The 24536-nt window shown below is 40.6% G+C and overlaps 1 protein-coding gene across 3 annotated transcripts in view; it reads left to right on the top strand.

Annotated features, from left to right (window-relative positions):
* The window catches only part of POLA1 (DNA polymerase alpha 1, catalytic subunit), a 333656-nt gene that overhangs the window by 12523 nt on the left and 296597 nt on the right, over positions 1 to 24536 (top strand). For all 3 annotated transcript variants that reach the window (XM_045290755.1, XM_045290756.1, XM_045290757.1), the window contains exons 5-16: positions 5676 to 5788; positions 6433 to 6495; positions 7485 to 7574; positions 8085 to 8232; positions 8445 to 8643; positions 8743 to 8921; positions 14330 to 14442; positions 15358 to 15474; positions 18755 to 18829; positions 19708 to 19846; positions 20551 to 20705; positions 23958 to 24042. In XM_045290755.1, the coding sequence (XP_045146690.1) occupies positions 5676 to 5788; positions 6433 to 6495; positions 7485 to 7574; positions 8085 to 8232; positions 8445 to 8643; positions 8743 to 8921; positions 14330 to 14442; positions 15358 to 15474; positions 18755 to 18829; positions 19708 to 19846; positions 20551 to 20705; positions 23958 to 24042 (1476 nt within the window). The remainder of the gene's footprint in view (positions 1 to 5675; positions 5789 to 6432; positions 6496 to 7484; positions 7575 to 8084; positions 8233 to 8444; positions 8644 to 8742; positions 8922 to 14329; positions 14443 to 15357; positions 15475 to 18754; positions 18830 to 19707; positions 19847 to 20550; positions 20706 to 23957; positions 24043 to 24536) is intronic.

The raw sequence follows: 24536 nt of genomic DNA, 5'->3' as shown, positions 1-24536 counted from the left end.
GGGCACCATCAGCTTTCTTCACCACATTTGCTTATTCACCCACTTTGTCTTCAGCGATTGTGTCGGGAAGGTGAGCATCATAGAATGCCAGTTTAATAGAACAAAGTATTCCTTGCATTGAGGGAGTACTTGAGTGGAGGCACAATGTCGATCTGCCACTTTAATACTAAATCTATAAACATATGCACATAGATCAATTCCCCCATCCTCATATATAAATATATTTACATATGTACATACCTTTATTTAGACCTCTATAAATGCACTGTGCCTCATAGCTCTTTCCTCTATTTCCTTTTACTTTCCTCTTGTCTCCCTATCATGCTCAGTCTTCATTTGGGTTTCAGTAATTCCTCTTGGTTTCATTATCCTTGATCATGCCCTACCAGGCCTACACCCTCCTTACCACCAATTTGGATCACTTGTTGTTCCCTGTCCCTGGTTTGTTAATATCACTTCCTTTCCCCCCCCCTCCCCCTCTCCCATGTCCCCCCGGAACTGTCGGCCCCTTTGTTTTCTCCTCCAGATTGTTCATCCAGCCTATTTTATTTAGACAGACCTGTGGAGATAATGACATGCACAAAAACAAGACAGAGCAAAATCAAGCAACAAAACAAAGCAACAACAAGCCAATGACAATAAACAAAACAAAACACAACAACAAGAAAGAAAGGCTTGTAGTTAGTTCAAGGACTATTTATTGGCCTTTAGGAGTGTGTTCTAGTCGATTCTGATGGGCTACCAAGCCCTTGCCCCAAAGTCTATATTTGGTATTCCTTGGGGACTTCGTTGTTCTGCTCCCTTGCTGTTCTGTTGCACCCCTTTAGTGTTTTGCCTCGGTGTGATGGGATCAGATTGGGTGGAATTGTTACACTGTGTCTCCAGTGTTGTCCCCCGTAGGGCTATAGGTCAGCGAGGGATGTCGTGTCTCATAGTGGGTCCGGTCATGTGGTCTTCTCTATGGATTGACTGCTCTGAGCGAGAATATCATCCTCAAGGCTTGGTGGGCCAGGATGTGCTCCACTCTCTCTTCCTCCTTCATTTGCTCCCGTGTGCTCTGATCAGACATGCCCCTCTCCCGGAGCTGCAGATTCAGTGCTGTCCTCTGAAATAAATTCTTCTGGGGGGAGGGGCAAGTGTCCATGTAGTTGGGATTGGGGCCGGCCCCTCAGACCTCTCCACTGGTTCCCTACTCCACGCCGGCATGTTGCATTCACATCTTGGAGCACTGGGTTGAGGGTCTGACTTGTTTTCTGTTTGAAATTTTTCAAAGTTCAGACTTTAGGTAACTTTGAGTGGCAGGCACATCATTTGCAGGGAAATAAGCCCTGGCGGTGCTGTAACCCCAAAGGCCTCCTTTATGGCCCCACAAGCTGCTCCAAGGGAGAAAGATGTGGCAGTCAGTTTCTGTAAAGATTGACAGCAGGGGTGGAGAACTTTTTTCCTGCCAATGACTTTGGATATTTCTAACATCATTTGTGGGCCATACTGGTCAAACATTTAATTAGCTCACGTCTACTGTGATTGCTGTAAGTGCTTTTCTTTGGTGAGATGTGTGATGTTAGCTGGTATTGATGATTTAGCAGGCCTTATATGGCCTGAGGGCTGGACATTATTTCCCCCCCACCTCGCCCGATTTACAGCTTTGAAACCTGATGGGGGACAATTCTTCTCTGTCCCATAGGGTCACTGAGTTGGAATCGACTCAGAAGCATTGGGTTTTTAAATAGTTTCTAGTCTTACCTTGTTATAATGTGCAACAAGAATGGAAGATAAAGGAAGCAGAAGGAGGAAGGGTAAAGGGGGCCACTTATCAAACCATGCCCTGAGGATGCTAGCATCTTCCTTCCAACACCTTGAAGTCTTGTGTGCTGTGGTTCCTTCCATGGCCCTCAGAGACAGTCTTTGGAAAATCTCTCTTTCTGCTGAGTGTATAACTCAATACACTGATTTCTAAGCTCCCTGAAGGAAGAAAAGAATTCCCAAATGACCCTCTCTTGCGGCTTAGTTTCTTCGTCACCACTCTAGTCTGGATTGTTTGGTCAGGCTTCCATGGATGCTGTTGCTATGGTTTTGATTTCCATTGACTTTATTCAGGGATAAATAAGGCATCCTCAAAAGACAAGAACTATCTGTGGCCCCAGTAACAATGGTGGGCCTGGGATGATGACTCCCTGCAGGGTCACTGGGTTAGAATTCAGTTCTCATTCCAATCTGGCTAGTTCAATGTGGACCACGTAGAATATAAGGCCCTACAGCGCGGATTCTAGATCATTGCATAGTCTTCTTTTTCTGTTTATGGGCTCCCGGGCAACACCATACTGAAAAGACTGCATTCTGAGAGACAAGGGTGCTGACTGCTAGAAACGCCACAGTCCTTATTGTCTACATCATTCAGGCCTAACGTCCCAAAGTGTCCCAAAGGCTAACTGGAGCATCTGAAATCCCAAGTTAGGAGAACACTATTCTTCCCCTACGATCTCATCAGTATTCTGAGACAGAATGTCTGACCTACAATAGACAGAATACCTATGATAGCTATGAATGCTGCAGTTGTAATAGCTCCAAGACCTATGGCCTGCTTGAGCAAAACCCCCCAACCAAACTCACTGCCATCAAGACAGTTCTGACTCTTAGTGACTCTTTCAGTAGAACTAGCTGCCTGTTTGGGTTTCTAAGGCTATAAATGTTTATAGGAGCAAATAGCCTCATCTTTTCCCCATGACTTGGCTGGTGGGTTTGAACTGCTAACCTTCTGATTAACAGCTCAATATGTAACCTGCTTCACCACCAAAGCTCCTAACTGCCTGACAGAGTTCATGGTTTCTTATAGTTTTACTTGTTCTTAGCATAGCTCCTACTAAGACTGTGTAGTCAGTGTTGTGTTAGAAACCAATTTGAGATAATTTTTTTGTGTTATTGATTTGCTACCAATTCTTTGTTTGCAACTTTGGCATTCCAATCACCAGTTACTATCCGTGCATCTTGATTGCATGTTTGGTCAATTTCAGACTGCGGACATTGGTAAAAATCTTCAGTTTCTATATCTTTGGCATTGGTGGTTGGTGCATGAATTTGAATAATAGTCTTATTAACTGATCTTCCTTGTAGGCATATGGATATTATCCTGTCATTGACAGTGTTGTACTGCAATGTAAATCATGAAATGTTCTTTTTGACAATGAATATGATGCCATTCATCTTTAATTTGTCATTCCCGGCACAGTTGGCCATTATCGTTTGATTCGCAATGGCTGCTCTAGTCCATTTCAGCTTCCTAATGCCTTGGATATTGATCTTTCATTTTTACTGCTTTCCACATTTCCTAGATTCCGACTTCCTTCCTTCTACACACTGATTATTGATGGATGTTTGCAGCTGTGTATGCTCATTTTGAGGCATGCCACATCAGCAAACGAAGGTCCCCAAAGCTTTACTTAAGTCATTAAGGTCGACTATTTTGAGGAGACACCTAGATTTTCCCCAGTTGTATTTGTAGTGCCTTCTAACCTAAGGGGCTCATCTTTGGCATTAATTTTGTGTTCCATGCTGCATCTAAGTTTTTCATTGGCCAGTTTTTGTAGAAGCCGATAACTGAGTAGTTCTTCCCAATCTGTCTTAGTGTGGGTAACCCTGCTGGTATTGGAAATACCAGTAGAATAGCTTCCAGCATTACAGTAACATGCAAGCCACCACAGTGTAATACATAAATGAGTGACTCTCCTATTGGTAGCTATTTTTATTAGCTTCTGCTCTAGTCTTCTTGTGCTTCATTTTACCAAAAAAAAGTGTCTGCTTTTTCTGGGATGTCCTGTGTTTGCCCATTCATTATTTTGTTCATCCATTCATATTTTGTGGTGCTTCTTCCTTATTTCTGTCAACTTGTATAAGGAGGAAATTGTCGTCACTGATATCATGTAGTAGCTGCATAGCTCATTGTCTATTCCTCGTTTATAGTCCATGAAGAAGAGAATGAGCCCACGTGCTTCTTCTATCTCCTTGAGCTGAGGAGATATTTGTTATAGTTCTTGGACATCTTAATTTTCTATTATCCTGAACAATATCATCATCTAGCTCAGTATTCATTTTCTCTGGCAGATAAGGAATGGACTGGATGGATAGTGAACTTCTCGAGAAAAGGATTGGTCTGGTCATCTCAGTACCGAACCCGGTAACTGGCAGCAAGAAAGTAGTTTTTGAATAAATGAGCCATCTCTGTCTTTCCATAACCATCTCATCTCTTCCCAACAAAGTCATCAGTGGAGATGAGGCTTTGACAGACATTCTGAAAGGCAGCTCGTCTTACACATTGTTGTTCTGTGCTTTGCCACCATTCACTCAGAAGTCCCCACTGTTTCAGTGTCCCTCTCTAGGAGCCCAGTAAGGTCTTATTTCCTGTGCTACACGCTTACACCAAAGGTATTTTTCTTTTGATTTCACTTAGCTTTATTCATATTGAGCAAGATATCCTGGAAATCACTCCATATCAATTTATAGATAATTCTTAACTTTTAAAAAATAGCTGCATAATAGACCATTATATGAATCTACCATAGTGTAGTCAACCGGTTTCCTTGACTGGACATTGCTATCACAAACAATATTACATTGAATAGCTTTCTGTTTATGGTATCTTACCCAGGGGAAATTCCTAGAAGTAAGATCGCTGACTTTGAGAGTAAAATATACATGAAGTTTTATTGGATATTATCATGTTCTTCTCCACAGGGGTTGTCTTATCTTACACTTGTGAACAGTGTTTGAGAGTATGTCATTCCTTACAGCCTCACTAATAGAATATGTTGTTAAGCTTTTGAATTTCTGCTGCTCTGATATGTAACAAATGGCATTTTGATGTGGTTGCAATGACATTTCTTTTACACAATGGATTTGAATGTCTTTTATGAAACTAAAAGCTGCTTATGTATCCTTTTATGTAAATCGTCTGTTCGCGTTTATTGCCCATTTTCCTTTTGAGTTTTTGGCCCTTTTTCCTGTATACACACACATACATCTATGGGAAATTGGTCTTTTATCTGTGGCATATATTACAAATATTTTCTTCCAGTTCATTTCTAAACTTTTTTATAGTATAGCTGAATTTGTCAAATTTTTCTCCTAGTGTAAATGAATTTCGAATCATAGTTAAGATTTTCTAGTTTTGAGTCCATGAGCATTTGAAAATTCTGGGGATTTCTCCCCTTCTGATCAGGATTCCTCTATGGAATCTTTGGTCAAACTGTTGGGTAATAGTAGCAGGCATCATCCAGTTCTGCTTTTGTGGAGGCAATTTGCCACACATTCTATCTCATCGTCCTGCTTTAGACTCTCCTTCCTCTGTTGCTCCAGGTGAACAGAGACAAATTATTGTGTCTTGGATGGCCACTTTACAAGCTGTTAAGACCCCAGGCACTACATAGTGAGCCAGGAGGAGGTAGAACTGAAGCATTCAATGTGCTATTAGGCCAATTAATTGGGACATCCCAGAAGTCATGACCTTAAACCTTCAAACCAAGAAACCGAAACCCTTGAGGGTTTAGGTGGTGTAGAAGCAGCCTCAGCAGCAGCTGGTGCTTTGTTGTTGTTGTTGACATTGTTGTAAATATGTCTTTCACAGCATTTTCCATTTGAATTTTTGATGATGGAATGTTTCTAAACAATTTCTCTTTGAACAGGAAAAGATAAAGGATCCACCAAAGAGAAGAAGAATGTAAAGAAGGTTTCAGTGACAAGACCAAATGATATCAAATCAATGTTCATTGCTAGTGCTGGAAAGAAAACTGCAGATGTGAGCTTTATGGCTTTCTTCTATTTTGTTCTTGATGTTGTGAAGTGGCCTTAATATTTTGTTATGCAGACAATAGGTGCTCAATACATATTTGGATGAGGAATTGTTTTCAGCCTCAGTCATTAAGTTGGTTGCAGAATTTTGGGTGAATTTGGCTAGTTCTTGGAAATACAGAGCTGGAAAAAATGAAAAGTTGACAGTGTTAAATTTTAGGAATTAATGGGGATTATGGGATATAATTAAAATAGAGCAAATGGGAACTGTAGATTTAGGAGTTGCATAAGGTGGCTTTAAACAGTTTGTGGAAAATAGAATTAAAATGGAGTTTTTCCAAGAAATTTTTTTCTAGTTTCCAAGTATATTATTTTTTTAAGCAGTGTTCTTGACATAACTCACATCCCATACAATTCAGTGGTTTAAATATGTTAAAAAGAGTGGTGTATCCCATGAACTTTTTGAAGCCCCCTAGTGTGAAATAGTAATATAGTGGTGGTGAAAATGGGTGAAGAGCAGATTAACTTTCAGTGTGAGGAATGAAGAGCCAAGGGCCAACTAGATTGATTCTTCTTTTCACAATTCAGTGGTTTGGGTGACAATTTTACATGTGGCGCTTATTCATTTTACCTTCGTTTTATAATTTCTAGAAAAACGTGGACTTGTCCAAGGATAATCTACTAGGTAACCTTCTACAGGATCTGAGCACGGAGGTAAGTTGATTTCTGAGGAGTTGTATAATATGCAGGGAGCATAGGCTGTAGAGACAGTTGAGTAATTATAAAAACTATTTTTCGAGTTTAAAAAAGACGCAAGATCCCTACCACCAAAAAAAAATATATATATATTTAAGGAAATCTTTCAATTGGTTTCTTCATATATATATATATAAAATCTAAGGAAATCTTTCAATTGGTTTCTTCTCAGCATTTTAGGTGAGTGGCTCATATATATATATATATATATAAAATCTAAGGAAATCTTTCAATTGGTTTCTTCTCAGCATTTTAGGTGAGTGGCTCCCAGCTGTTACAAGCTCGATTCTGTAGATGGAGCCGCTTGAGTGTTTGTTTGAAGGAGTACGAATATACACAGAAGTCAGTTCGGTGAATGCACCCTGCTTGTGCTCTGCTACCGTAGTGTTTCTTCCCGAAATAGATCGAAGCCTGTCAGTCGGCACATTTAGGTTTGAGAACCTTGTCTTGATTTCTGAGGGGCAGGGAGGGCAAAGACAATGAGCTGCCCTGGTAGAACTCAAACAGACTGACTTTTGTTGCCCTGTGCTCCGCTGTGACTATTGCACAGATAGACGGACAGAACTCTCACTTCGAAGTGTATAATCCTCCATCAGTGGCCACTCGTTACCACAACTAACACCAACCTCATGTGGTTCTCCCTCGATGTTTGAAAAATGTAACATTCTGGGAAAGACAAGTGAAAAGTATGTTGAGTTTTAAAAAAGAAAAACAAAATTGGTGAAGTGTGGGTTCAATATCTATTCAATATCTATTCTGGTGTTCTTGTGAGTCTAATTTTGTTGCTATAGTAACCACAGTGCATGAACATAGATCTGTGGGGGGAGCAGGGAAGGTGAAAAAAATGTTTTACTCATCGGACTTCAATGGGTAAAGAAATGTCCTTTTTTTCTGTCTTGGGATAAACCAAGCATGTCAGTCACTGTCCGCCTTAACCTTCCTTTTAGAAATCTCAAATTACCGTCCCACCTGTAACAATACCGAAGAAGAAAAGAATCATTGGAGCTAGAAGTCCATTCTTGGTGGAATCCCCCAAGGTCAGAGAGGCAGAAATGCCTTCAGTCTCAATCTCCATGATTTTGTAATCTTTACTTTGTTGGCTTTGGGCTTCATTTTTGTTTTGATTTAGAACTTCCATGTCATCAAGAGTGTTATGTATTTCTTCAATGTGTGCATGTACCTTTTTTCTTTTTTCCTCCCATAGTAACGTAGTCACTCAACAAAACACAAACCAAAACGTCTCCTCCCTCAAGTTGACTCTAACTCACAGGGGCCCCCACACAGAGTAGAACTATAGTCACTAGTATGGGTTTATTTATTCTGGGTATTCCAATTGTGCTAATGCAATCATTTTCCTTCCAGAAACACTCTCCCCCTGCCCACCCACCCCCTCAGTAAACCTATGGTAGCAGCAACATAATTGAAGCTGTTAGGTGGCTGCTGAAAATCTTTTGTTAAATGGGAACTATTCCATCTGGTCAAGATAGGACAGCTACAGATTTTTAGTCTTCAGGCCCAACTGGCTAAACCTGTCACATTATTTATAGGCAGTCTTTTCAGGAAAAGCAGCTTCCCCTGTGCATCAGTTTGCTGATAAGTCTGGCATCAGGCAGAAGGCCAAGGGCGCTGAGCAGTTGCAGAGTGCTGTCACACAAGGAGGCCCTGTCAAAGTGGAACGTGGCAGAGGTTCTGAAGGTATTGTAATGACAAGTTTCAGTGAAAAATTTGAATTGGTAGCAGGAAGTTGGAAACAAAACAAAACAAAACAATACTCAATAGTCTAATCTAGGGCTGGGGGACCAAAATGCCAGGACAGAGCAGGGAAAGAGGTGGGCAGCTGAGTGCGTGGGAGGACTTTCTGCTCCGTGGCAAGAGTGCAGCAGGTGAGTGTGTGGTGGTGTGTGTAGGAGACACAGCGCAGGCTGCACGTCCGGAAGACAAAGAGGAGCCGGAGGCCATAGATTTCGAAGATGGTGATTTTGATGATCCTATGGAACTTGAGGTGACCGTGGAGCCTGTTACTGCTAAGATACATGACCACAAGAATGAACCAGCCAAAGGGGTGAAGCACGTGGCAGAGCCCTGGAAAGAGACCAAGGCACACTTGTAAGCATTGCATGACTTTTCTTGCAAATCCCGCTGCAGTTATTTTGCTGGATTTGGGAAGATATTGTTTCATTTTCTTTTTGAATGTGATTTCTGTAGAGGAAGTACTGTCTCCAATGATTCTTATATGGACATGGGTGAGGAAGAAGAGGAAAGCTATTTATCTCAGGATGCTCACTTGGATAACAGTCACCTCCCACTGACGAAAGGGGAAAATGGGGAGCAAATGTTGCAGTTTTATTGGCTGGATGCTTACGAAGATCAGTACAACCAACCAGGTAATCTTCCCGAAGTTAACTATATGTCTTTAACAACAGTAGTTGCTCCAGTTTTTGTGATGCTCACTCATTGTAAGTACATGAGCCACTGGATGGAGCAGAGCTGTTTGGGTGCATAATCCTAGTAGATGCTCAATTTCCAAATCATGTGGTTTGGGAATGTGTTTTTGTAGTTCACTATTGCTGTATCTGAAGTCCTAGGAGTTCATTTTCAATGGAGTCAGTCAATAATTCCTTTGCTCAGTAATTTTTGTTTTACTGAACACATGGTATATGCCAGGTAATTTGATAGGAATTTGCTGGGTTGGATGTGAGTGTTGAGGGAGGAATCTTGAATGTTTCCCAGGTCATCTGAATGAGACAGGACTGTGAATTAATGACTCACAAAATGCCAGGATCTTACTAGCATACGTTGATGTGGTTGTCTGTGCGCCCACCTCATTGTTACTGGTTTCTGGGTGGTAGACTGACAAGTATGGTTACTTTAGCCATGCCTATTTTTTCCCCACCCATTGCCCCAACCGTGGATGCCCATTGTACAATTTCTGGGGACACCAGTGTCATGCAGCCTTCCTGGAGTCCGTACTGAGTTTGCTCCTTGTGCTTTGCTCTTCTTACTTACCACTGTCCTACGTCTCATTTACGGGGCCCAGGCAACTAGAATCATTCTTTTTTTTTTTTTTCTTTAAAAAAAATCATTTTATTTGGGGCTCATACAACTGTTATCCCAATCCATACACACATCAATTGTGTAAAGCGCATTTGTACATCGTTTCTCAAAACATTTTCTCTCCATTTAAACCCCCGACATTAGGTCCTCATTTTTCCCCTCCCTCCCCACTCCCCCCTCCCGCATGAGCCCTTGATAGTTTATAAATGGTTATTTTGTCATATCTTGCCCTGTCCGATGTCTCCCTTCATCCACTTTTTGATTGTCTGTCCCCCAGGGAGGAGGTCACACACAGTTCCATGTAATCGGTTCCCTCTTTCCTACCCATTCTCCCTTTACCCACCCTGTTTTGCCACTCATACCACTGGTCCTATAGGGCTCATCCGTCCTGGATTCCCTGTATTTTCAGTTCCTATCTGTACCAGTGTACCTCCTCTGGTCTAGCCAGTCTTGCAAGATAGAATTCGAGTCATGGTAGTGGGAGCGGGGAGGAAACCTTTAGGAACTAGAGGAAGGTTGTATTTCTCATCATTGTTACATCGCACCCTGACTGGCTCATCTCCTCCCTGAGACCCCTCTGCAAGGGGATCTCCAGTGGAGAATCATTCTTTAAAACTCCTTTCTTTTACTTTCTTCAAGTCTTGTCCATTCTCTCTTCTTAAAATAGACAACCTATTTTCTTTTACTCAATCACCGTCACCACTGTGGGACCCCTGACCCTTTCTTGCCTGTCAAAAACCTTGGCCACTCTCCTACTTGCTTTTTAAGCTGTGTTTCTCCATTATTACTTTCAGGCTGACTGGTCAGAAGGGTAATTTGGACCATGTCAATAATAATAATTCTTCAGTGGCTTTCCACTGCTGTACCAGGAAGTCCCAACCCCTTAGAACAACGTCTGATGGCTGCTCTGTAGAGATGTTATGCCTCAGAAATAGTGCCTGTATGTCCCTTGCTATTTTAAAATACCGGTTTCTCTTTAATCAGGGTGTGTGGTCTAACTAGAATGCCCTTATCTCTGGCCTCTTCCTCCAAATTCCACTTGGGTGGCATCTCCTGCAGGTCTTCCCAAGACTCCAGACTGGCCTACGAGCTTTTCACCTGCAAGCCTCTCAGACCAATTCTCCTAGCATTTGTCGTATTATTTTGAAATGATCCATTTCTGTGTTTTTCCCTTCCTCAAAAGAAGCTTGGGATTTTAGATTTCCACCATGAAACACAATGCCAGACACATAATAGGTAGTCAGTAAGTGTTTTTTGAAATCCAGTAGATGTGCACTAAAGGGTTCAGAGAACCAGAGTTACACCTGCTGCTCTTGCTGAGTTAGCCTCCTGAAACCTCATAGTAGTGTAGCAAGGTGGCTTGGAAGCTTCCCCAGCCCCTAAGGTGAATATGCAGATAAAGCATTTGGGGCTAGTGCCAGTTGCTAAGGATCAGAACTGGAAGAAGTTGCAGCCCTTGTTATGTCTAGCCATCGATGCTGTTATTAGTAAATAGTGCCATTTTGCAGGGCGAGGGTCTGGAACGGTACTGTCTACCATGGAAGACCCTAGACTCTTTCAAGTTCATGCATTAAAAGGAAATAAAAATAAATTCTGACTTCTCAGGCATCAGTCCCATTTTGAGTAGTCAGTGGCCACAGAGTTCGAGCAGCTATCATTGCACTGCACAGATCCTGACCAATCATGTCGTTTCAAACGTTTCTACCAGACCGCGCTGGTCTATAGCAATGGGTGTCAAGATTGTGGCATTGAAACACAGCTCTACTTATGAAACATTTGACTTATGATATTGTTGAATTGTTATTGAATTTCTGATCCTGAGTCCTGGTGGTGTAGTGGGTTTTGTGTTGGGCTGGTAACCATAAGGCAAGCTCTTTCAAACCACTAAGCTGCTCTATGCGAGAAAGATGAACTCTATTCTCGTAATGAGTTACAGTCTTAGAAACCCACAGGGGCAGTTCTACTTTGTCCTCTCAAGTCACCATAGGGAGAAGTTGACTTGGTGGCAGTGAGTTTGGTTTGTTTTGAGTGAATGTTTGGTTCCAACCATAGTCACAGATAGGCTTTTCCCACCAATACTGAGAAACCTTTCACAGTTGAAAAAGACTGCGATCTGCCATCCAGATATTAAGGTAAAATGAAATGTTTGGTATCAGAGACGGTTTCCCAGGTCGTCCAGTACAGTAACTCATTATGTTGTTCCTCTGTCCTTGGATTGGACTTTGCCTCCTGGCAGCACCCATGCTTGCTGCAACAAAATGAATGTGGCCTAGTCCTGCGCCATGCCCACAATCACTTGTGAATCGAACTGTTGTCATCCAGAAGGTGCTCACTGGCTGAGTTTGGAAGTCAGTTGCTAGACCTTTTCTCCCTAGCGGTCTTAGTCTTGATGCGCATCCCTCTGAAACCTGTTTGACATCATTCTAACTTGCCAGCCTCTATGGGCAGACGGGTGATGGTGAGCTACCCAGAAGGTACATTGGCTGGGGAATCAAATCGTCTGAAGTCTCTTGCATGGGAGACACAAATTCTTTTACTGAGGAAATGGAGGCTTAGAAAGATCCAAATGGCCAGCTCTTCAGTGAGAGTGCTCAAGGCACCCTACCCTTGGCCCACTCTGCTGTTCCTTGGCCCTTCTCAGGTTGTATCCTCTGTAAAGATACATTTTCCTCGGTGATTGATGCCAAGGGGTTAAAAAAATAAGATGGTTTAAAAAAAAGCAACTCTCTAATCTCAGAGGGTTGAAGAGTTTCATTGCAATAGAAGGTAACGATCCCTGAGCTTGGGGAAATCAATGTTGCTAATATAAACTAAGTACTCCCAAAGACCCTGCCATTGTCTCTCAGTTTCTTCCTGATTCTAAGTCAGTCAGTTGTTGCTGAATGCTCCATAATTATGAAAAGAAGCTTACTCTTTGCATATGGGAAGATATCCTGTCTTCATTATGACTTTTTCAAGGTTGAATAATCCTGACTGCACCTGGTTTCAGCTAGTAACTTTGGGGGGAATGTAATCTTTGTTTACCATGATCTTTTTGTGGTAAATGAGGCATAAACAGTGTCAAATGTGTTGCCTGAAGTGTGATATTAGTTTGACTGTAAAATGAGCTATTTGAATCTTTGAATCCAATATTAGGGTCTTTATTTTTCTTTGCATGGAATTTTGTTTTTCCGTCTTTAACTGTCGTGAGGGATGACTTTTAATTTTTCGAACTACTGTGGTTTTTTTTCTCTTTTTTTAATCATCTCCACAGTCCTCCCTTCCCTTCTCCGCCACCTCCCCTCATCTCCCCACAGCTGAAAATCACACAGCTCTTTTTAAGAATTTTAGTTATCTGTAGAAATGAACATTCTTCGAAGGTCTTATTTCTGTCAGGACAAATGACAAAAAGAATGCACTGATGAGCTGTCTTGTGAGACTGGGGTAATCGCCCTTATGAACAGTAGCCGATGCATGTGCCAGGAGTTTCTTAGTGCCTCTTATGAGTGTCTGTTGATTGGCTATGCTAAGTTCCTGCTGGTTAATTATTCACAGGTCCCAATATTTTGCAAAGTGGCCATCTCTTGAGCAAACTGTTAAATCTTTGGACAGACTATTAAATATTTGGAGCCCATGTGCTATTTTTCAGGGGCCATGCCTTGATGTCTCAGAAGGCGTGTTTTTTTTTACCTGTGGTATCCATTGCTTGTCCTGGTGGTGTAGGGGTTAAGTGTTGCAATGTCAGCAGGTCAAAACCACCAGCCACTCCACCAGAGAAAGATGAGGCTGTCTACTCTCTTAAAGAGCTATGGTCTGAAAACCCAGGGGTTAATAAATAAATAAGAAAGATAGTTCTACTGTATCCTACAGGGTCACTGTAAGTTGGAATTTGGATCCATTACTTGGGAATCTCAAAAGGAGAATGGCTCTTACCTTGATTACTAGACCATGTAAGCTGGAACGGAGACAAAAGGCACATTCCAAGTAGCATCTTAAGTAGCCTGTGTGGTAGGAAGGGGGATATAGGGGATAAAGGTAGGACCCTGTTATGAAATACTATTTTGTGGACTAAACTCAATGAGAATTACTCTTTCCCCACCATAATTTTACATTATGGAAAAGTAACTGATGCACCGTAGGTCATCCTAATAGACCAAACCACAAAAGCCAAACCTACTGCCAACAAGACAGTTCCTATTTATCGTGACCCTGTCGAACAGGATAGAAGGGCCCCTGAGGCTCTGCAAGACTGTAACACTTTATAGGAGTAGAAAGCCTGGTCTTTCTCCTGCAGAACTGCTGACCTTGAGGTTAATAGCTCAATGTGTAATCACCACCCCACCAGGGCTCCTTATCCTAATAGATACTACTTTTTATCAGAATTGAGAGTTCTGAGAAGGAGCATTGTATCCGGTTCTTAGGTCTGTGAGTTCTCACAAGAAGGTTAAATATGAGATTTGTTGGAGAATAGTGTGCTCTTCTGGTTTCTCTGAATCTGGGTAATTCTCGCATTAGTGAAAATGTTTATGTGCAAGCTAGAGAGTGAGTCTGCCTCCTTTTTTCTCAGTGGTCCACAGATTTTGCCACCATGATAGTATTGTATGGTGAAAGCCCTTGAATGACACTGGTTGGGGAGTGGCAGCAGATAGAAATTTGCTATGAAAGCATTATCACAAAGGCATATATGAGTGTGCCTTTATGTTACTTTTTAATTGAATGTAATGAAAATGTTCTTCATGGTTTTCCATAATTCTTTCAGGTGTGGTATTCCTGTTTGGCAAAGTTTGGATTAAATCATTCAGTTCCCACATGAGCTGCTGTATCATGGTGAAAAACATTGAGCGGACGCTCTACTTCCTTCCCCGTGAGACGGTTAGTGATTAGCTTTTTATTCCCGGTAATTGTATGTACCCTACATTCTGTATTTTTCCTACCAACCCTCTTCTGCCACAAGGCTGTCAGGTATCCACAGACCCGAGGCTTCTTGCTAATGACCCTTCCACTGAGGGCCAGCAGTTCCCTTACCAGATCAAAAATCTATTTCCATTGATTTGATTCTGACTCCTAGCAGGAAGAAAGCACAGGATTTCCCAGGCAGACTTCTTTATGGAAGCAGGCTGCCACATCTATCTTCTGAGTGCCTAGCCTTTTGTTCAGCTAGCCAACTGTTGACCCAGGGCACCTCCAGGCCTCTGATAGCGCTCAATTCAAGTTTGGGAAAAGCCAGAGAAATGGAAGCTCAGTTTTTCAACTTGTTAGAGCATATAAATGTCAATGCGTTTTATTTGATCATGCTTTTTCCCCCCTCACTTCTCATTTCTGTAATTGACGCTGAGCGTATATTACACTAAAATGTGACATGTCATTTGGGTTCACTTTTCACATTGGCATTGCGTAAGCAGCCATGCCATTCTCTCTATGGCCACTGAATATAGTGCCTTTAGTGGGACTTGGCATCCCCACTTCCTTCCAGCCCTGTGTGCTCTCCTTCTACGTTAACTGGAGCATCTTGGTCAGAATTGACGTACTCTACCATTTCGAAAGACTTTATTTCTCTGATTTGCTTTTGTGATGCTATTAGTGGGGATTCAGGCATTGGGCTTGGCCTTAGGACATTTTTTTTTTGTCTTTGTCTATTTTTGATCTTATAAGACTGGCATATTAATGTGTAAAAGGGTGTGCATACATAGAAATGGGTTTAGACTTAGGTTTTGGGTTGTTAAGAAGATCTTACATACAATTATTTTTTTCCCCACCCATGCAACTCCTCTCTCCATGGGAGAACAGAAGATTGACCTAAATACAGGGAAAGAAACTGGAACTCCAGTGACAATGAAAGATGTCTATGAAGAATTTGATGGTAAAATAGCAACAAAATATAAACTTATGAAATTCAAGTCTAAGGTTTGTATTTAATGATGGATTTTCCCAGTTCTGTTTCTTAATTGTTTATTTCCTGATTTAGCACATTGTTGGTGCAAAATGTTTTCTGCATGACTAGAATTCACTGCTTAGAGATTTCATAGGTATAAGTGTAAGATTCATAAACATGAATTTTTTCCTTCCTCTTTAAGCTGTTTATAAAGCATAATGTGAATAGGAAGATAACTCCTAGCCAATCAGTTGCCTACAGTGCTTACAGTAGGTCTTGGTCTCTTATTCTGAACTAGAGAAGAACTGATCTTGTTTCTATTAGTTATTGCCAGGTTGTCTTGGTAGACATTTAAGTTGAGTTTTTCTCTTCTTTTTTTTATCATTTTATTGAGGGCTCGTACAACTCTTATCACAATCCATACATCCATCCATTGTGTCAAGCACATTTGTACATTTGTTGCCATCATTTTTTAAAAAGCATTTTCTTTCTATTTGAGCCCTTGGTATCACTCCACCCTTCCCCCTTGTGAACCCTTGATTAATTACTAATTTCATATCTTACACCATCTCTTGTCTCCTTTCACCCAAATTTCTATTGTTCCTCTCCCACAGGGGTAAGGCGGGGTTTAATGTTTAAAAGTCAGGCACTAGAATACTTTTGATAGAATAATAAAAATATTTTATTTGTAGGATAGATAAGGGAAATAAAATTGTTTTTAGTAGTGAGTTAGTTGATGCCTCTGGCCATAATGATGAGGATGTAGCTCACTGAACATACTGATTGCTATTACTAGTGATTATAAAAAAGGGAGGATCATGTTGCTGAAGAGAAGGCTAACGTTTTGAATTCATTGAGCTTTGTTGATGGCCAATTGCTTACATCCCTAAAGTGTGAACTTGGACAAGCACTGAATGAATGGCTTCTCTGTGCCTGTTTCTTCATCTGCAAGCAATAATGTTTATTTGAAGAGTTTTTGGAAAGGTTAAATTAGTGACTTTATGAAATGATTAGAATATTTTATTTGAAGAGTTTTTGGAAAGGTTAAATTAGTGATTTTTTATGAAATGATTAGAATAGTCTTTGGCACATAGGAAGAACTCAGTATACATAAACTAGGAGGGTAAGTAAAATATTGCTATAAAATAATTTTCATAAAAATCAGAAAATCAAAATTTGAAGCTTTTGTTTCTCAATCCATCCTTCATCTATGGCTGTACATGGCTGAAGGCTGTATTTCCATTTTTCTAGCCCTTCTTCGGAGAGTACTGCACTTTGATTTTACACCATGTCAAAATGGCAGTATTAGCATCCTTGATGGGCTCAAATTGTGTTCCTTTTCAATTTGAGTTTTGGGAACAAAAATGTCTGAAAGGGTTAGATCAGGGCTGGAGAGTGGATGAGTAAGGTTTCCCAATGAATTTCTCTTAGGACAGTTCATAGGCTCATCATCTTTGAAAGATGAGCCAAGTACATTGTCATGATGGGGGGAAAATCCCCCTGTAGTACTTTGCTGGTCTTTTCCTCACCAATACAGTTTTCAATTTTCTGAAAACTTCTTCCTCATAAGCTCCTGTGCTTGTCTTGTGTTCTTCAAGAAAATCTATGAAGATTACCCCGAGAATTCCAAAAATCAGTCACCCAAACCTTCTGAACAGATCTCCTTGCCTTGATTCCATTAAGCAGAGTCCCTTAAGAAGCCATTATTTGGGACAAAGGAAAGTAAAAGAAAATAGAGGAAAGAACTAGGAGGCAAAGGGCATTTATAGAGGTCTAAATACAGGCATGTACATTTGTAAATAGATATGTATATGATGATAGGGAAATAGATCTATGTACATGTACTCAAGTACTCCTTCAGTGCAAGAACACTTTGTTCTAATAACCTGGCATTCTGTGATGCTCACCTCCTCCCACGATTGCTGAGGACAAATGGGTGCATAAACAAATGTGGTGAAGAAAGCTGATGGTGCCCGGGTATAGAGCGTCTGGGGTCTTAAAGCCTTGAAGGTAAACAAGCAGCCCTCTAGCTGAGAAGCAACAAAGCCCACATGGAAGAAGCACGTCAGCCTGTGTGATCATGAGGTGTCAATGGGATTAGATATCATGCAGTAAAGACCAAAAACAAAAAATTAAATCTGTTTGAACGAGGGGGAGGGTGGAGTGGAGACAAAGCCATCTGTAGGCAACTGGACATCCCCTTACAGAAAGGTCGCAGGGAGGAGACAAGCCAGTCAGGATGCAGTATAGCACTGATGAAATTTACAACTTTTCTCTAGTTCTTTAATGCTTCCTCCACCCCACTATCATGACCCCAGTTCTGCCATACAAATCCTGGTAGATCAGAGCATGTACACTGGTACAGATAAGAGTTCCTAACACAGTGAATCCAGGACCGATAAACCCCTCAGGACCAATATTGAGAGTAGCCATACCAGGAGGGTAAGGGGAAGGTAGGGAAGAAAGGGGAACCTATCATAATGATCAACATATAACCCCCTCCCAGGAGGATGAACAACAGAAAAGTAGGTGAAGGGAGACAGTGGTAAGTGTAAAACATGAAAAAAATAATTATAAATTATCAATGGTTCATGAGGGAGGGAGTGGAGGCAGGAAAATGAGCTGATACCAAGGGGTTAAGTAGAAAGAAAATGTTTTGAAAATGATGATGGCAACATATGTACTAATGTGCTGCAAAACGGCTGTATGTATGGATTGTGATAAGAGCTGTAAGAACCCCAGTAAAATGATTTTTAAAAAAGACAGAAGAAGCCACTATTTTGATTGAAATTTTTTTTGAAGGCACCCTAATGCAACTAAGACAAGTGTTTTACTGAGAGAACAGTTTTGGAGCCATCCAGTGATCACAGAGATAAACTTTAAAACCTTTTGTTTGGAATAAACCCATGTATGTATGAACTTGACCCCCAGTAGTAATACTTTTTGACTTACCCTCGTTCAATCATAATGCTAATTCTTTCTTCTTTTAGGAATATAGGGAAAAAAGGGAAGATAGACTTACATAATTATCAAATAGCAAATGATTTAATGCATAAACATAGTTTAAATTTTTAATCTGCTCTTGAGTACAAGTATTTCTAGGTTCTCTAGTAGCTAAGGCAAACCACCAGGTGTTTGGGGTTCCAGGTGAAGGGAAAAGATGCCCTTTGGTTTTGCTTACCTTTCTGTTCTCTAAGGGTGCTCTCTTTGTGATGATGGTGAAACATAGTCATGTGCATTGTGTATATATTGCTTGTTTCCATTTGTGTTTAGTTTTCTGTCTTAGCGATTTTAAAATCTCTGCTTACACAGATAGTGGTAAAGAACTATGCTTTTGAGATTCCTGATGTCCCAGAAAAATCTGAGTACTTGGAAGTTAAATACTCGGTAAGTCAAACACAGAAAATTACTGGTTTGGGCTAAAGAGTGACATGTCTCAATATTTGACCTTTCACTTTCCTTTCAATGAGGGGTATTGGCAAGGCTCCGTAAGCCCACCTTTCATTGAGGTACACTTACAGTAAGGAATAATTTGAAATGGAGAAAATGAATTTAAGGACATAGACTGCAAGTTTCATTGCCCGTCTCTGCTTTTAAGTGTGCATTTCTAAATAAATAAGTTGAAATAGCATTACTATTTGTCAAATGGAGTGAATGCTGTTTAGTGGCATTGAATAGCATTAACCATTGAAGTGTCCCTTGTGAGCTGTGGAAAAGGTGAAAGAGGAGTGCCAGTGATTGGCAAGGTCATTGTCACAGGGTGTCAATTAACTGGCCCATAACTTCTTTAAAAAAAGTTTTTTTAAAGCCGTCCTTTTCCATCGTTCTGGTATTTGGATCCCACATGTTGGACAAAGGAAACTTAGATTTTGGTGACAGTGGTACCGAGAGTACCACTGATTGTGCCCTGCTCTCTTGCTTGCTTTCTTCTAATGGAGTGGCACTTAACTTGGTGATTATTTTATCGGTAAGGCATGTGCAGCTCTGGTCAGAAATTCTCTTTCTGGGGGAGCTTCTTGGCCTATTTTTTTTCCTAATGGGTGTCATCAAGATGCATTATTTTGTCATTGTGAATTGTTTTTGTTTCCTACTGTGAAATGTTTTGGATTTCATTTGTGGCAAATTACATTTCTTATATATCCAAAGGATTTCTTCTGGTGCTCCATATAGAGGCTTTTGTTTACTTCAAATATAGACTTTGGAAAATGTGAAGTAATAGTTATTTTAACAAAATCCCCCCACCCCCACCCCCCTTTTCTTTGCAGGCAGAATTACCACAGCTTCCTCCGGACTTGAAAGGGGAAACGTTCTCTCATGTATTTGGGACGAACACATCTAGCTTGGAACTGTTCTTGATGAACAGAAAGATCAAAGGACCTTGTTGGCTTGAAATAAAAAATCTACGTAAGCAAGACTTTGTTTACTCTTAGTTTACAAAATAGGAGTGAAGAGATTTGTTCTTTTTATTTTAGCGTGTCCACTTCGTTTTTTTTTAATTGGTCTCCTCAAGATTTTCCTGTGAGTGGGTATTGAGAAGGCATTTGGAGTCATTTTATCTCTGTAGTGCCTCACAGTTTAACCTGACGGAGACCTCAGTCCAAGCAGCCCACATATTGCTTTGTTGTTTAAACATCCCTCTGCCGTAGCTAATATGGCCCAGCTGTTAACATAGTGAGTTGCTGACATTTAAAAGACGGGGAGTTTAAGGCCTACTGTAGGTAGTGCTTATTTGGCCCTTTTAATACTTGAATCTGTATTTTGCTCTGTCTTCATGAATCCTCTTGAAAAAGATTTGTGTTTCACTCTAAGGCAGTCCTTTGTTTTAAACTTCTTTTGGAACCTGGATTCTTTGAACATATGTGTGCACATGGAATTGGAAGAATGGTTCAGTCATTAAGAAAAACCAAACAAGCAAACAAAACCCCCCAACAAATTCTGATGCATTGAATTGGTTCCAACTCAAAGCAATCCCATAGGACAGAGTGGACAGGTTCTCAACTGTGTGGAGCTGCTGGTGGGTTCAAATCACGGACCCACTGTGTAGTAGCCAAGTGTAGTTTTTCTTTTTCAGTGAATAGCTATTGAATATTGCCTCTCTTCTCTTCCAGAGTTCTTGAATCAACCAGTCAGTTGGTGCAAATTTGAGGCAATGGTTTTGAAGCCAGAACTGGTGAATGTAATTAAAGAGAACTGTCCTCCTCCACTTGTGGTGATGTCTTTGAGCATCAAGACAGTTCAGAATGCAAAGACACACCAAAATGAGGTGAGGTGGGCACAGCGAGCTCTCTCTTGTTCTTGAAGCCTTAGTGGGCTTATGGTAGATGAAAGTGTATATAATAAATACATACATCAGGCCCTGCCTGAAAACTAATGAGGTGTCAAGTATAATCATTTCATAAGAAGTAATTATTCTTTGATTGAGCTAGTGTAAGCTCAATCTATTCATGGATCTATGGTTTATCTATATCTCTGGTTCACCATAGAGGTCTCACTGTCATGTTACTTCAGAGAACAGATGCTGTTCACTCAGCAGCTAGCAAGATTGCCATGCTTGTGCCCCTTGGTCACCACCTCCTCCCCCGTTTGGGAATATTTTAAAGCTAATCTTACATACTGTGTCACTTTTACCTACATTTTGGTATGCATTTTTCAAATCATGCCCTTTCTATGTTATTATTAAAATACTATTATCACATCTGATAAAATCAACAGTGATTTCTTGATATATTCTAAAATTTGCGGTCCATGTTTATGTGGTCCTGTTTCTCAGAAATAGTTTTTAACAGTTGGTTTATTTGTATTAAGATTTGTGAAAGGTTAATGTTTATGTTTGGGAAACTCTTTGAAATGGAAGCAGTGCTCCCTTAACTCCTTCCAGGTTTCTTCTTTACTTTTCAGTGACATTGACTCTGACGAATTCCTGTTAACTGTCATGTGGGGTGTCCCACATTCTGTATTTTGTTCTCTTCCTTGTGGCGCCCTTGACTTTCTTCCTCCATGTCAGCAGTCACTATTGGACTGCCGAACTTGGGGCAGTGAGCCAAATATAGCCCACCACCTGATTATGTAAATACAATTTTGTTGGAACACAGCCATGCCTACTCGTTAATGTATTGTCCATGACTGCTTTCACATTACAGTGACAGAGCTGAGGTGTCATGGCATGAACTCCATGGCCGGCCAAGACTGAAAATGTCTCTGACTTGCCCTTTATAGAAGAAGTGTTCTGACCCTTTGCTCTGTCCTCGTTCCTGGGTACTGTGAGTTGGCTTTAAGGCTTCAGCTCCAAAGTCCTGGTTGATCTCTGGTTGTGTTTTTTACCCATCAAATCCACGATTTCACAGTGATGCTATAAGCAAGGGTAACAGTGCGTTGCTCGGCTGTACAGCAGGAGGAACCAACTCATTGTTTTGAAAATTGGTAAATAAAAGCATTGACTCAAACATTTATCCTGACTCTTTCCAAACATGTACTGGACCTCAGGTAACCAAAATAATTCAGGAGAGCCAGTTTCTCTCCACAAGTTTCCAGCTAATAAATAATGAAGGAAAAACAGAATATTCACATTTTGTGATCCAGTAAATCCTATGAAGTACTGCATCTAGGTGGAGGCGGTGTGTTCATCAGTGGCTGCTAATGATTAAAATCAGAACCAAACATTATATGCCTTTTGTACACCTAGTCAATCCCATGTCTAAAGAATTCTCGCCCCCTCCAAAAAAATTAAACTTATTTTTGGTAAGCCTTTAGTTCTCACTATGAATTTGCAGGCAAAACAAGGGAGGGAAATTCTATTAGGAGTTCTGGTGAGCTGCTAATCACACAATTGGTGGTTCGAACCCACCAACCACTCCCAGGGAGAAAGCTGAGGCTGCCTACTTCTGTAAAGATTTAAGATTTAAGGTATTTTTTTATTCCATTTTCTACAAGTTTTTGAAGCCCCCTTGTGCAGGATCTGTTAAATGATACTATTGTAATACAAGCAGTGGAATCCATACTATGGGCATTTGACAGAACAAATGACTCTGGTTTTTCAGTGACTAAATTACAGGGCATTAATAGGTGGGCAGGGGTTATAGCTATAGTTTTATATGTCCACCAGTTGCTAAGTCTAGGCCTTAAAAGTGGTAAATAAATTGAGACAGTGGAGAAAACATGAAAGTTTGAGTCTTGCCTGGATATTTAAGAATATTAAGAAATGAATATTATTAATTGGATAGCTAATAGGATTGTGAACACACACATGCATAAAGTGTAATTTGAATCATGCCTGGATATTTAATTATAATAATTTAATTATATTTGGTGAGTTAATTAGACTATGATTGTATCTGTGTCTGTATTTTTAATACCATTATCTGCATCATTATTTTATTGTTAGGAGCCCTGGTATGGTGGGTTATGTTTGGCTGTTAACTAACGTCAGTAGTTCGAAACCACCTAGCACTCCTCAGCAGAAAGACAAGGCTTTCTGTTCTCATAACGGTTTATAGTCTCAGAAATCCACAGGGACAGTTCACTTCTCCTATGGGGTCGCTTCGCTCAGTCAGAATCGACTCGATGGCACTAAGTGTGATTTGGGGGAGTTATTGTTGCTGTGGCATCCCTGGGTGGGTTTGCATCAACAACCTTTCAGTTAGTGGTCCATTTGTACCACCCAGTGACTCCAGATTATATATATATTTTTAAATTATATTATTTAAAGTTGGTGATTCTCAATTGAGGAAGGAGGGAGGTTTAGCTTCCCAGGGGACATTTGGAGACAGTTTTGACTGTCACGATTGCAAGGGCATGTGGAGTGCTATTGACAACTAATAGATAGATGCCAGAAAACCATTAAATATCCTATGATGCACGGGAAACTTCCCCCTCCCTGCAAAGATTTATTTATAGCAAAAGTGCTGAGGTTTTAAAGCCATATGTTGTGTCTTTCTGTGTATGCTTCATAATCTGGAGGAAGGTGGGATGTGCTAGGGCTACAAAGGAGTTGATCATTGAAGTTGGTTGTTGGGTATATGGAAATTAACCACTTTGTGACCTGTTGGATATAGCTCCTGCCAACATTTTTAGCCTGTCAAGTTTCTAGGCACTGTCTCGATTTGGGAGCATTTGCTAGCCTCTGGCAGGCACCTGTGTAACTGTATGAATCTGAAGAAAGGGGGCTCATCTCACTAATCCCAGAGTTCACTTTGGACATATGTGTCCCACATAATTGTATCTAAATCCATATTAATTGCACACCCCCATTTCCACTCCCCCCCTTGATTTCAGCATATCTTCTCTTACCGAAAACACGTGGTATCCATCACAAATCCAAAGGAGAAAATAATTTGGTCATACAAAGGTTAATTGTATTGTTCATTTGTTGCCTTAACATATTTACATAATAAAAATGTTCTAAAGGTGGCTCATATCCTCTCAAACATGGCTCTCAATATCCTTGGTGGTTTTGAGGCGAACACAGAACACATAGTAGGGATCTGAGAAGTGATTTTTCTTCCTGCTTTCTTTGCAGATTGTTGCTCTAGTAGCTTTGCTCCATCATAATTTTGGACTGGATCGAGCGGCCCCCCAGCCTCCTTTTCAGTCCCATTTCTGTGGTATGTATTTTTATAAGCTGCTTTACTAATGACTTGATTTTAGTTTTCTTATTTTATCTCCAGCTGTTGAATCAGTATCTTGTGTGTGTGTGGTTTGTTTTTTTTTAAGAAAAATAATTTAAGAGTAGTTAGTGTGTATTGTTAAAGTGTTTTTTCAGCTGCAGAAACTTAAGTTTCATGAGCTTGGCTGCCTCCTAGCCAGCTGGCTTACTTTGTTTTAGGAGCAGGAAGGCGGCATTTTGAGAACATCTTTTTTCCCTCCCGTGCCAAAGGTTACTCTTTGGAGATTGAGCATTATAGAGAGTTTTTATTTATTTGTCGGTCTGTTTGTTCCGTTAACTATTGGTGCTTTAATGATTTTCTTCTCCTGATGTGATTCTAAAAACCCATCATAGCAGCCTGGCACAGTTTTGGTGTTGGTGTTGAGGCAAGTTTTTCAGGTATCTGCACAGTTAGGTATTTGTGAGGCGCTATAGTGATAGAGAATTGGAGTT

Source organism: Echinops telfairi, unplaced genomic scaffold, assembly GCF_000313985.2.
Source record: "Echinops telfairi isolate 266 unplaced genomic scaffold, ASM31398v2 ScPeMD7_53;HRSCAF=182, whole genome shotgun sequence".
NCBI lineage: Eukaryota > Metazoa > Chordata > Mammalia > Afrosoricida > Tenrecidae > Echinops > Echinops telfairi.
The sequence above is the reverse complement of the archived record's forward strand: the minus strand, read 5'-3'. Positions and strand labels throughout refer to the sequence as shown.